This window comes from Anastrepha obliqua, chromosome 2 (genome assembly GCF_027943255.1).
Source record: "Anastrepha obliqua isolate idAnaObli1 chromosome 2, idAnaObli1_1.0, whole genome shotgun sequence".
Classification (NCBI taxonomy): Eukaryota; Metazoa; Arthropoda; class Insecta; order Diptera; family Tephritidae; genus Anastrepha; species Anastrepha obliqua.
The window spans coordinates 95,405,676-95,420,269 of record NC_072893.1 but is presented as its reverse complement, the minus strand read 5'-3'; the positions used below and the strand labels follow the sequence as shown (position 1 = coordinate 95,420,269).

Below are 14,594 nucleotides of genomic sequence, written 5' to 3'. Positions count from 1 at the left end.
TCAGCGCATTAGGCAGCAAGGCTAGTTTATTGAGGCGGCAAACTTTGGTCGGGAAAAACCAGAGTCATTTCGGTACGTACAAACGGCTGCCATGCGATTAAGAAATCGCAATTGCTGCATAGAAGTTGTAGTAAATTTTTGATTTCTTTCCGGAAGCATAGGAAAAGTGAATTCGCTAGAAAATATCTGACGTTCATACACGTACATTAGCGCGTCGTTTGTCTTTATTTTTCTCTCGCTTTCTAAAGAACAATAAAATCACTATCTGACAAAAATGTTTTAACTTGAAACAGGTTGCTTTAGTAGATTCAAGCACTTTGTTATACATTAATTTTTAAACTAGATTTTTATAACGAAAATTTTGAAATTCGTGGACTAAAGTAATTTTAAGAAATTTACTTATTTACTGTTTCATTGAATGGTAATGTATGTATACCATCTTTCAGGTTGAAAAGGGGAAGAGTCTGAGTGTTTGGCTGTTTCTTCGATAGTCGGAGTGTTTTTACCCGAACGACCGGATTTATGTGACACTACAGCACAAAATTCTCTTCCAAGAGTTTTTAGAGATTTTTTTTTTAACAGTTATAATAACAAATGATTGAACGTCAGCGCAGCTGATTATTGCAACAGAAAACATTAACGTGCGTTTCTAACAAAAAAAAAAGAAAGACAAATAAATATAAACGTTCTTTTACACGGCGCAATTAACAGAAAAATATATAACAAAATTAACTAACTTCTTTTAAACTCGTCTATTTACAATTAGAAATCGTACTATTGTATATTACCTGAAAGGGCAATATTTATTTTTATTTATTACAAATATGTGTATGTGTGTACTAAATACAGTATCGAGCGTGGAAAACGATTGTAAAGAGACTATTTTTCTTTGACTAATGTAATTTATGTGGACATGTATGTAACTATTTAAAACTAAGGTAATAGCTAATTCAGTTTAGTGGTTATAACAGTGGTACAGCTGTTTTGAAAGAATTTTGTACTCTCTGGACCGCACTTTATTACTTCGTTAATATTGTTGCTTGATGAAAAGCGCTCATCAGTTAATATGTAAATAAAGTGGAAATGGGTCCTTAAATGATGCACAAATTCAAATATAATAGACCATGACACAAAATCAAGCAACAATATGTTTATGCGACGCCCTCTAAACATGTGTAAATGGGAATGCTTATGTATGAGTGTGTATATATTTCAAACCGTGTAAATATATGTGTGTATTATTTTTGTTTCTGTATATGCAGATGCGCCCTCTCTTTTAGGCATTCACACATTCATTTTACTCGTACAACTTTTCACTAAACTTGCGTTTACGCTTGTACATTTTCACTTTTCTTTGTGAAATCACTCTCTTCATATATTTGTACATATATGTATTTAGTTGTTGCTTACTCGCATTCACGCATTTCAATATATTTAAATAATGCTATATATGTACTGCTAAATATACATATACGTAATTTGTTCCTTCATACACATACATATGTATTGTAAATCAAAATATAGTGCGAATTTCTATTAAATTATTATTTGTAATTATAGTAGTTACTTAATTAAATACTTTTACTACTATAATTAACGTGTTTTTTTATTATAATTCCACATTTTAAATTTTTAGATATAAAATTTGTTTTTGCCGTTCTCGCCTTATTTCATATATAATATTTCAAAGAAAATTTAATTAACATCCACAGAAAAAAGACGTAAAAATGAACTGTAACCTTTTCTGAAAAATCAATTTGTTTCAATAAAAAAATATTAAATTTCACGGAACTGAAAATTTACACTCCATGCAAGCAAAACAAAAATAAGAAATTATAATTTAGCATTGAACTCTCGAAAATTCCAAATAAAATTTATATTTTTTTAACCAACTACATATACATACATATATTCGTTTTCATCTTGGTTTTTTCGTTTGTATGCATAATGTACAGCATTTCAAATAATTTAAATGTTTTTCAAGAACAATTAATTACACTTGTATAACAAAATCTGTAAAACTTGAAGCAATTTGCTCGTAAAAATTCGAAGAAAAAACAAAGATTGAAATATAATTTTTAAACAAAAATTACACAATTGTGTTACAACAGTAAATTAAATAATTATTCAAAAATTACTACATTTATAAAAACAAAAAGCTTTGTATAAGGAAACAATAAGTATAGTATTTACAGCAGTACTTTTCGAGCTGTAATAATTGCGGCGGTGCTACTTTTTAAGAGATAGCATCGCTTTTTGTCAGTTAAATATTGACCAGCCTAGTATAAGTTTTCACTCCGAAGTTGAAATGGAAGAGGAAAATACTACTTTGAAATTTACTACTTTGAAATTTATAATTGCTTTTGGCGCAAAACTAAGTTCAAATAAAACGAAGTTATCGTTCCTTATTTCCATATTTTCAAACATCTCGTTCTGCGCGATATAACTTCTGCAATATTGCGGCAACTAATCAGCCGAGTATCCGCAACAGACCATCAAAAAAGTGACAGGAGTGCAATATTTCTGTAATTATTGAGTGTGGCGAACACACTCATAAACACAACCTGGGCATTGGCCTAATATGGTAGTAGACATTTCAAAATGATTTTAATTACTTTTTCCACAAACGCTATAGTTTGCATATTATTCGCTTGAATGTGGCTTATTAAAAATTATGAAATCGGTTTATTTGTTTTAATTTCGAATTTGAACACCATTTAAAAATTATGCGACAAACTAATTCTCATTTAAAATTTAATATCAACGATGCCAGTCAATAAGTCGCTAAAAAATGGGTTGGATTTCTAGTTTTTATTTCTACACACGTTTTTTTATTTTATTTTTCTTGACTGGCTAAAGAAAAGCGGAAACTCCATAAAGTTCAAGTCTTTTTTTTTGCATAAATAGCCGCTTAAAGAGATGTTGATGTATCTTAGATACATCGAAAATTGTCGATGCTAACCAATTTTAGACACGGAATGAAGTGACAAATAATTAACTCCGGCACTAGAATCACATAGGCAATGGGTGAAGCCTCAACAAATACTTAATGCCCATGCTTATTTATGTTTTGCTTTTAAAACAAAACTTCTCAATTACTTCTCAAAAATTTTAAACAAATAAATGAATTGATACGAGTATTTGCTCTTTTTGCTCTTTATACTGAACCACTATTGGGTTTCTCTTTATTACACGTAGGGTATATTACACATTTAAACTCAAATCAACAGATGTTTATTGCCTATCAACATAATAAAAAGGCCCAAGCCATTCACAATATGCTTGTGTTCTTTTCAATTTTCCAAATGCTCAATTCCAAAGAAAAATTGCATGTGTATGTATAGTGCATAGCTGGCAAACAACAACTATAACAATTTTACTATATACATTTTTGATGGAAATTTTTTTACAATGGCATACCTTCAAATTATATATTTGATTTATTATATTTGACTTGTAATATATTTGACATTTTCCGCCTTTGAATGTACATGATCAAACTAGCTGTGGAAAAATTTAATTACAGAAAATTACAGATTTATTAAATGTAAAAATACACAAATGTTATCATTTACTTTAAATATACTTGAAAATTTGAAACATACATTTTTTCGCATTCTAATTCATTTACACTAGTCAGGCACTGAAGCTTATACGAAATGCTCTTCGAAATTCCCTTGACAAATTATAAAAAGTTGATAAATTTAAGCAAATATTAAGTCAATATGAATCCTCAGTTAGTCAACGCTTTACTCTTGAGTGTTGTACTCGCTGAAAATACCCCGTAGGCTTTTAATCAAAAGAGAGTTGTAGACTTTAGGTTTATGCGTTTTAACATAAATATAGAAAATTATGTCTAACGTTTTCTTTTGTAATTTTGAAGAGCACTCAAGTGCTTTTTTGGGGTAAATATTAGTCGATTAAAAAAAAAAAAAAGAATTGCAAATATAAAGAATGTGTGGAATCAAACCAAAATGTGCCCTGTTATAGTAAGTTAACACTAACACGGTTTTGAGAAAATTTGAAAAGTGATCTATATGCACATTCAAAGCAAAAATAAGTTTAATGTTTATTATGAATTCTTACTACTTGTATCAATGTTAATGTTTTTTTTTTTTTGGGGACGGGATTTTTCTGCTTTATTCTTTGCGTCAATATATTTTGTTGGGAATGGACAGTAAATTTGAAATCTGCATTATTTCGTCAGTAACCCGAATTTTCGCAATAATGCATTTTCACAACGCTTTTGCAGGCTAACAAAGTGGCTATGAAACTTGTGGCGAACACTCTTAGATTTTATTGCGCTTTCGCATGCAGCTGGTTTTACATACTGCCATGTTTTATGTTTTTATACTGTTTTAATTTTTTTTGCTGTTGCTTTTTTTGCTGTTATATGTATGTGTTCTATACATATAGAATATATATATATGTTTTTTTTTTGTTTTTTTTTTTTTTTGATTTTTTGTTGCATTCAACTTTTTTTATATGTTTAAATAAATTTGGAAAAAATAAAAAAGAAGTCAAAAAAAGATTAAGGTAAACAAACATATCGCCAATGAAAGTAAATTTAAAGAAATAGTCAAAAGTTATATACAGTTGTTATGCTTGATATCGTTACACATAGATTCTACAAATGCCCATACAATGCCTATATATCGTTAGTGGGTTCTTTTATCTATGTGTGTGTGTGTGTTTGAATGGAATTAATTGCTTATAAAACGCGGTTTCTTATACGTTTGAGGGTATGTATATGAATAATTTACAACATTTAACAAAAAAATTAAAGAAAATAAGTAAAGCATTAAATAAATTTACACGTAAACGACGAGCTGCTAGTTGCTGTTCTAACTAAATTTACGAAAATCAACATAAATTAACTTTTGATACATTTTTTTTTTTTGTTTTTGGTAATTATATTAGTCTTCTGCTAACGGGTTGCAACTGATGTGCGCCGCCATTTGACTTCCTGTTTTTGTTTTTGCTAATTCCACGTGAATTGCTATTGTAAATCTTCTTGTTACTGATGATGTTGCCAAAATATTTTTATATTGTTTTCTACGTGAAGCCCAATCCATTCGACATAACCTAAAGTGCGAGCACCTGAAAAAGCAAAAAATTAATCACTGTTTACATAGATTTGGTAGAAAACAATAAATTAAACGGAAACAAAAAAAGAAAAAAAAAATTGTATTAAAAATTTATTTTATAATTTTATACAGTTGATGATGTTCCAAAAACGGCCTTGAAATTTCTCGTATTTTAATTAATACTGCTACACTGGTTTTACATTTTTCCGTGATCGTGCCTTGGTCCAAAGGGTAACGTCCTCAAATTTTCAACCATTGTTCAAAAATCATTTTCGGTGGCTTCATACACTTAATTTTTAGATAAACTATTTTAGGCAATTTAAAGTATATAAAGTTCTTAAAAATTGAGTATTCTTCGACAACAGCTCAGCAACTTAAGAAATTGACAATAAATCAACAAAAATTGCGCAACTTACCTCATTTTGTAAAATTATTGAAAGAACCTATGAACATTTTATCGAGTCAACGGCCGTGAAACCATGGTTACATGCTTCAATATGGATGGGTTCTTGTCGATGAGACACGAAAGCGGTGCCTCTGTGATACCGCCACCATTGCCACCACCAAACAAACCTACGTTTTCCATACCACCAACATTATCCAATGGCAGCGGTTCAATTGCAGTCAAATGATACTTGCAGGTGATGATCGTGTGATTGTTAGCAGCCGCTGCAGTTGCATCGCAACCATATGCAATATCAGCACCACAAAGGTTGGTGGCATAATCCGAACATTTTTTCGCATTAGAAGCGGCAACGGCAGCGGCCGCGGCGGCACCAAAACGTAACGAAGCATTGAGTAAATTTTTAAAACTAAATTCGTTGGCACTCGACTTCACTGCATAACTATTTAAATTGGCGATTTCATTGTTGTTATTGTTTTGAAATAGTGTAGCACTACCGCCAATAATGCTACTGCTAGTAGCTGTGGTTGCGTTTGCTATCATTATGCCACCATTTAGTTGCGCGTGGAAATAATTTTGTGATGCCGAATGACGTCGTTTACGAGTAACTGCCTACAAATAGGAAAGTGAAAAAAAGGAATTTTGGTAAATGAGATTGGGAAATAGTTACATACCTTTAACTTTAAATCCGATTCTATCACATTGCTTTGGTTATGAGCTAAAAATTCTTGCGCCTGCTGCAAATTGGCTGCAGCCGCTTCTACACTCGCATCCGCGTTGGCACGTAAATTGCGCATATTTTTCTCAGCTATATCAATTTTCTCATGGTTTTCAGTTTGATGAAATGCAGCGGCTGTTGAATTGGCATTCTTTATTGCCATGTTTTCTACTTGTGGCTGTTGATGTGGTGGTGGTGGTGGTGGTGATGTTTGCCAAATTCTAGCTAGATTCTCATGATCCCAACTCATTTGTGTATGGTATTTATCTGTATCGCCAGCAGGGGGCAATGGGAAAATATTACCAATATTCGCCGCACTCTCGATTGGTTTTACATTGAATTGGCGCAAAAGTTGCATTGGATGAATACCACCACTGTTTTTACTTATACCCACACCAGCACCAACTACTATTCCAGTAGTGGTATCGGCTGCATTAAGTTGCCAAATGTTGCGTTCATTACGGTTGCTATGCCATAAATTACCGCTGAATTGTGCTGTTGCTGTTTCTGTTTCTGCTGCACGTGACCCCTCACAACCTTTTGCATTTGACTCTAATTTGTCCACAAGGATGTTATCATCGTTGTTCTCGGGACGTAACAACTCAGCAATTAGGCGATTTACTTTTTGTATAACAGTAAACGTGTCCGAATCATTGGTGACCCCGCTCTCACCCGCAGCTTCAAAAGCATGCGTCGATTCTGCCTGAGGATTTGTAAATTGTTCATTCGACCTCGGTTGGACTGGACATTCTTCTACAACTTCAGCACTTACGTCCTCGGCACACCAATCGCTATCACTTGTCACAGTATCGCCTACACTCTCCCCGTCCGCACCATCATCTTCATCGTCAGCATCATTCGCATCCCCAGCACGCCCTATGTATAAATCTTGCATATACTTCAGATCACTCATTATCTCATCCGCCTCCACTTGAAGTTCATCGCGCAACAATCTGTTGGCCGGTATTGATTTCAGTTCACTGTTACAGGCCGTACACATATCCCAAACAGACTCGATGCCACCGTCGGCGCCATCACCAGAACCAATGGAATTATTATTATTGGCATTGGTATAAGTAGTCATGTGACCAGCTTCTTTGCACTTTTTACGTATCTCATTCATGGACCATTGTTGCCCTAAACTTGTCATGTCCACATCAGTGTCAAAGGTGCTGATGTGGTCCATATCCGCAACGCCAACAGCACCGCCATAGAAATCTACTTCATCGCCGCCGGCTTCGTCGTCAACATCGTCATCATCATTAGCATTGCTCTTCATATTGTTGCTATTCTTATTGGTTTTTTTGTGCATCTTCGAATGTTCTTGGTAGATATTCCAATTGCCATTAGTGGATTGGCGCCCATCGAAATCAGCTCCTACTGGTAGCCATGCGGAATTGTTCGATGTGGGCGAAAGTGGCGGAAAATGTGCCATTGCGCGTGTAAATGCCTCGACAGTGTCGCTGTATACAAGTTCATTGGCCGCAGTCGCTTTCAAGTTTTTAGCGGCATTCGAAAAAATCAAGGAAAGTGGATGTGGCTGCGCTGTAGCTGTCACACTCATACTAGAGAAACGTTTATTTGCAGTTACCAGTGCACGTTCAGTTGGCGGTTCTGCATCCGTTTGACAAGCGATCTCAGTGCGTTGCACACGGAATTTGATTATAAAATCACGTTCAACACGTTTCGATTTGCCATTTCCGCTATCGATGTTGTAGTTTACGTTGGCACCAAAAGTTGCAGCCTCACAATTCGAATGGGCATACAATGGGTTGGCTGAGGCACCAACGCCACCATCATCCTCCACAATAAAGTTGTCAGTTCGCGTGTACTCGAGATATTTATCTTGCTCCAGATAGAGATATCCGCTGGCCGAACGATCATACTCTACGACATCTATGTCGCTGCAAATATCAAACGTGTGCCCATCTACATACGACTTAATGGGATGGAAATGTGTGCGTTCGGATGTCAATAAATTTTCGCCATCATCCATCAAATCGAGCGCATACTGTTGCTGTGGTTGTTCTTTGCTATTGAGCTGCGGGTAATTCCGCTGAAGCTGCTTAGTTGAACCGGTGCTCGATGCCTTTTCTTCGGTTAACAATTGTAACTGTAAAACTGATTTGACACGTGAATACTCAATGAAGCCACTGCTTTTAGGAGAATGATTAGCGAGCGTTATTTTTGGCATAGTTACGATGCCTGCATTGCCCTCATCACCCCCGCCACTAATGAGGTGTGTTGGTGGGCGCTTTGTTGTGTTTGCGCCGTGCGTTTGTTCTACACTCGGTGGTGCACTAGTTGCCCAAGTATTTTGTAAACCAGTTTTTGTATTGCCTTTGGCCGCCTGCCAATTAGTACCTGTAGTGGCGGGTAATGAAGCCGAAGATGATGAATCAGTGCAGTCGGTGCCACTCAGAGAGTTCAAAGAAATATTAAAATTGTTCTTTGGATTTGCACACTGAGCTTGTTGCAATTGCTGCGGTGGAGCCATTGTCATATTGCTTTGAGGCGGTCCAGCATTTATGCCCTCTGACCATTTAGACGTTGTATAGGGTGCGGTAAAACCAAAGCTGCTGCTGCTGCCGCTTCCAACGTTAATGGCACTAGTATCAGTATCCCGCTGCAGTTTCTGTTCACGATTGTTGTTATTACCAACCCCGTCATATTGATTTAGCTGCTTGCCCGAGTTGTGCACCTTAAAGTAGAAACTCTCATCTGTGTCCCCGCCACCAAGATTAGCATTTTTGGACCAAATTGAGTTTTGCAAAAACAGCGCTATAGGTGTTTTCCGTTCTTCTCCTATTATACCGCCGCTATGCACACCCGCAGCGCCATTGTCACTGCAGGCGCTGTTATGGCGCAAACCGCAGCGCTGCAATTTTGCTTTATTTCTGTCTAAATTGCTGGGCATCGAGTAGTAGTCGCTGGTACTGGTGGAGGCTGTAGTGCACACGTCAGCTTGAGGTTTGGAGAAACTGATAGGTTTCTCCGAAGTATCAACACTTAAAATGCCGTTGTTGGTCTGAACAAGTATAAGGAAAATATAAGAAAGGAAAATATTTCAGAATTTCTTTTTAGTCAGTAAAATGAGCACTTAAGATTATCTGGAACTCTGTTTCTCTTTGGACACTTATAACGTTTTCAAGAAAATTAAAATTTTTATATTAAAAAGCTAGAATTTGGAAAATATACGGTAAACTTTTATTTTAGTCAAGATATATTCGCTATAGCTAAGTGAGAATCCCGAGTACTTGGCTTTCAAATTAGTTAAATATAATAATTATGGTGGAGTCAACCAAATATTGAAATTTCAACATATGGGTTAACTTGGCTACAAACAGGGCACAATCCCCATCGATTTGTTGCGATTGAAAGAAAATCCATCGTATAAGGCGAAGTGCGGGCACATATTCAAAGTATTTGAAATTTTTCATTTACCTGGGATTTGTTGCTAGTTTGTGGATTTTCCCATTTTTTTACTGACCGTCGTCGAGCTAAGAGTAGCGGGAAAATGACAAGTGTTCAACATTTTTAGAAGAATTTATAGTTTTTAAAAAATGAGCCATCATTATAGCAAATAAAAAGTGAATTATTCAAAACACGTTTTTTTATTTTTTCGTTGTTTTTTCTTAACGCTTATGCAAATAACTGCAAGAGCAATCGCGACATCCGCTCTTTTGTTTCGCATGTTAACAGTACGACGATCGCAACGAATGGTTCATGAATTTGTGTACAATGTGTGCTACGGACTAGGCACAAATCGCTGGATTGTGCTCTGCCAGCATTAAGGATATATCAAGGCAACTTATTTTTATTTGTGGATTTATAGGAGTTATTTTTATAGTGAGTATGTATATCAATTACGTTGAAATAAAATATATTAATAAGAATGACGCCAAACTGTCCTAGACAAGTCGCACTATTCTTAATCTATCTTTTAAAATTAATTGGTCACAATTAAGGTTTTGATCACAACTCGGTATCCTCACGAAAACGCTTAAACAATTATCACAATTGAGAGAAAAACTGAGACCAAGCAGTTCATAAAGACAAACAACTGATTAAAAACATAAACAAATGATCTTAAGAAAAATCTTAAAATTGAGATGATATGCAATTGTGATATCTGCTAATAATACGTTCACATATGCATTAATCACCTATAAATCCACCAAATTAATCTACCCGTTCACATATGGCAGATTACCTGCACAATTTACAATCAGCTGCCAATACTGCTTTGAGAGTTCATAGAAATTATTTTGGTGGAATATTTCGGTGGTTTTGGTTTCTTTGATTATTACTAACGATATGAAGAAAATGCAAGGAGAAGGAACAGCTAATTTAATTGCGCAATAGGCTGTTCATAAAGAACAGTTGGAGGAAATCCGTATGCGACGTTTACTGAGGTAGCAAAAAATTATGGCATCATTGGAAATTCTATATAACATTTTATAATAAGTAATAAGAGGACAAGACGTTTATGGATACACGCAATTTTCTGTAAAATGAATCCATAATTAATAGTATTTAACAAACATTTTATTAGAATTATGTTTACAGACCCGTATTTATTTTGATGTTTCTCCTTATAGCTCCGGAACACGCTCATGAATGCATGTCCAGCAGCTCATATGTGTGCGTGTCGGGTGCATGACGCTTGTGCGCACGTAAATATGTCGTCTTCGGAAGATGATTTGTTGTTGCTTATAACTGCAGCAGTTTTACTTGAATTTCTTCCGCACACCTATTCATCTCCAATGTCAGCACAAACTGAGACACTACTGCATGTCATGCAGACTGCGACACGGTCATGCAAAGCGAAAAAATCTAAAATTTTTGATTTTCATCATGCAAAAGCCGGCATCAAGTATGTGTGACGCGAAGCAAGTACGTGTGTCACCCGACACGCACACTTATAAGCTGCTGGACATGCATGCATGAGCGTCTACCGAAGCTATTACATTCGTAATAATAATTATCGATAACACAGAAAACACAGGGTTGTATGTCAAAAAGTATCGTTATTATCTGGGATTATTTTATAATCTCAGATTTTGGGAGACACATTTTGTATGGGAAATCGCGCTTCTTAATTACGGATTTTGAGTTAAACGCGAAAAAGTAGATCATCTACTCATATGTGAACGTATTATAAGAATAGACATGTAAATCCTATTTAATTTGTTTTCCCTCTCACTTTCACTTACCTTAAAAACACCGCTATCACTATCATTCGCTTTGCTCTGCATCACAACATTCAGCTCTCTTGCTTTCCCGCCGATCACGCTTGTCGGTAGCATTTTACTTAGGTCAAAATGGTGATTATAATAGTTGGCCCAAAAGTTTTTTACATTTTGTGAGAATGGCACATCGAATGGTAACGAAGTAAGCCCAGGAAAGTGCGAGCTGCTGGTACTGCCGAAACCAAAAGCGTGCATTTGATTCCCATTTCCAATTGGCTCGAAACCTTTTTCATCACCGCTCCCAGCATCTTTCCACAAAGCTTCTACGCTACTATTAAATTTAGCTTCGAATTGTGCGAAATCCAACTGTTCGTCAGATTTAGCATCGGTTGGTATCAGTTCGCGTTCATATAGACGTTTTGCGGAAGGTACCAAGGGGACATCATTAGTTAATTCTGATACCGAAGCGAGTGTATCATCGTAGTCATCGCAGAAAGAAAAATCCACTGGCGGCAATATTGGTGTAACGACATTTGCCGATCTACTATCTTTGTCACTCTCAATGTCGTTAATTTGAGCAGTGGGTCCTTTAGTTTGCTGTTGCTTTCCATCGAATATAACATTCTCATTAGTGCTATGACAATCATCATCTCCGTCCTTGATACTTGCCGCTACTTCAATGGCGATTTTCTTATTGTACGCAACAGCACTCTCTGAAGTGCTGCGATTGCGATAGTTCCTGTTTTGACGCGTAATAAACTCTTTGATCAGATCGCGTCCCATCTCCCAACAGCCCTCAAAATCGGTATCCCAGTAGGTAGGAGAAGCACTACGTTTTGTTTTGATGGAGGCGCCTGCTGCTGATGCATTATTGCCACCATTATTTGGCATGGAAATTGAAGCAGAGCCGCATGCAACGCTGGTAGCGGGATTTTTACGCACATTTTGTTGACTTGACTTTAATTTCGATAAAGCTAAAAAAATAACGGCAAAACTTTATTAAAAATAATGAAAATTTTAATTTGAAAAATCAAAAATCAGGAACAAGCTTGAACCATCGCGAAATTTCAAGTTTACTACCAACTTGCACTTACCTCGACTTCGGCGACGTTTTGATTTTCGTTTTATGCCGCCAACAGCAGCATTAGCAGAAGCAAAGACAGATGCATTAGCCTCATTATAGTTAACATCGGCAACGTCATCGCACAACTCTTGTCGGGGTACTTTTGATGCATTTTTCAGCACTTCATCTAACTTGTCTCTAGCATTGGTTTGAGTGACAGAGCTAGTAGCGATATCTTTAATACCGCTATCTGCAGCGGAGTTGCTAGAAATTGTCGAGCTTGAACTGCTAGTCGAAATCGATGGGTCCTGATTACGTTGTTCCATAGGCCACGTCAGCCACTTTGAATTGCGGCGCCAATTTAAAGAATCCTCCATCTCTTTTGACAGCGCTGGAAAAGCGCGAAAATAAAGATCACGTGGGTCTAGTTCACGATCCCCTAATTGTTCTTCCGAGACGTTCTTCTGATTATTAACTGGTGTTACGCCTGCTGTTGCCTCCGCTTGAACAGTTTCTCCGCCTTCAACTCGACCACTAGCACTGCAACTTTTGCTATGCGATGGAACTTCTTTCGTTTGGTGATTGTAGTGCGACTTGTGCGAATGACTGTGGTGATAATGATGATGTGATTGATTATGGTGATGCTGTTGAGTTAGCGAGAGTGTTGCTACTAATTGTTTATCCTCATCTTCACTATCACCAGTTTGCTTTTCGATGTCCTTTAGTTTTTCACACAACTCATCGACGAGATTTTCAATAGTTGCGATCTACAAGAGAAAAGCAATAGAAACATCATCATAGAGAATAAAATAAAACTTTTCTGTTAGCTATATTTCTTCATGAACTGTTTTTTTTTTAAATAAATCGACCTGCCGAGTCAAATTGAACATTATTTTAAATTCGTTTTTAAGTAGCATATAAAATATATACATTTTTGTCTACATACCTCTTGTTCCGAGGAAACAATATCCTTCAGACACTGCACCGCGTTGAATTTTTTAAGGGCGTCGGTGTCAAGGTAACGTCTATTTCCACCTTTACGACTTGCAAAAAATGACTGTAATATTGGATAAAAAAATAAATGAGTATGAATCAAATTGTGCGATTAAAAATACAGGGTGATTTTGCCGGCAATGCATATGTGTTAAAGGATCGGTGATGATCTTAATTAATAAAAAATCGGTTGTACGAAGATTTTTAAAATCGCCAAAAGGTTTTTTTCAATACTTATGCTAAAACTGTTTAGTAATACGTATAAATTTCGTAAATCCTTTAACTTGACCATATTATCACCATGTAATACCCTGTAAAATTTCGTTTTAAAAGCTGCAAATCAAATCGATACTTTCAGCTATTTACAGAGTATATTCATTATGAAGGTTTGCAAAAATTTGCGAAATATTATTGAAAATAATAATCTTTACCCAACGACAAGAAGCTTAAAGCATCGATTTAAATTATAAACTTTCACTTAAAAAATACTTTTAATTACTTCTAAATTGCTGAACTCAATTGGATCGTTTAGTTGAATAGTCGATTGTAAGAGAGATAGGAGAAGCCTAGTATAGATCTGTGGTGCCTCAACGCCTAATTGCTCCAAGCGGGATACTAGCCAATCAGATATGGCGTTCACCGCACGCGTCGATACAAGTTGCGGATACTTCATACCTAGTTAACAAAAAAAATTTTATTCGCATTTTTTCAGCAAGAATTTCGTTGAAGAAAAATAATGAGAAAGAATAAAACACATTATAGTTTTAGTATCAATTGAATATATAAGTGTTTGTAAGAGCATACAATTTTAGATTATTAGCCCTGTGCTTGAGAGAGAAAGTCAACGTTTACTAATTACAAACAGGGACCCAGACTGGTAATGCCTTTTATAATAAAAGTTTCAAGAAAAGTAAATTTTTGACGTATTTTTTCTAACGGTAAATAACGATTAAAATAATACTTATTTTTCAAGCAAAAATAAAAGCTTTCGCTAAATAACAAAAAAAAAAAACAACGCCAGTTTAATTTGAGTTAATTTGGTACCAATAATTCGTATTGATTTCTATAATATATGATTTTTTGGTATTGACTCAATAAATGAGATAAAAACTATAGTACTGATTCTCAGAATAGCAAT

General features: G+C 35.6%; 1 protein-coding gene across 7 annotated transcripts in view; it reads right to left on the bottom strand.

Annotated features, from left to right (window-relative positions):
• Positions 1-3,140: 3,140 nt before the first annotated feature.
• The window catches only part of LOC129236969 (uncharacterized), a 55,861-nt gene continuing 44,407 nt past the window's right edge, over positions 3,141-14,594 (bottom strand). For 6 of the 7 annotated variants that reach the window (XM_054871300.1, XM_054871302.1, XM_054871304.1 and 3 more), the window contains exons 3-9: positions 13,956-14,131; positions 13,410-13,520; positions 12,495-13,230; positions 11,425-12,374; positions 6,165-9,236; positions 5,504-6,102; positions 3,141-5,100 (exon numbers count right to left, since the gene is read on the bottom strand). In XM_054871300.1, coding sequence (XP_054727275.1) covers positions 5,542-6,102; positions 6,165-9,236; positions 11,425-12,374; positions 12,495-13,230; positions 13,410-13,520; positions 13,956-14,129 — 5,604 coding nt within the window. In that variant the 5' untranslated portion in view covers positions 14,130-14,131 and the 3' untranslated portion in view covers positions 3,141-5,100; positions 5,504-5,541. Of the gene's footprint in view, positions 5,101-5,503; positions 6,103-6,164; positions 9,237-11,424; positions 12,375-12,494; positions 13,231-13,409; positions 13,521-13,955; positions 14,132-14,594 lie in introns of those variants that run through there. The other variant, XM_054871305.1, reaches the window with a different exon arrangement.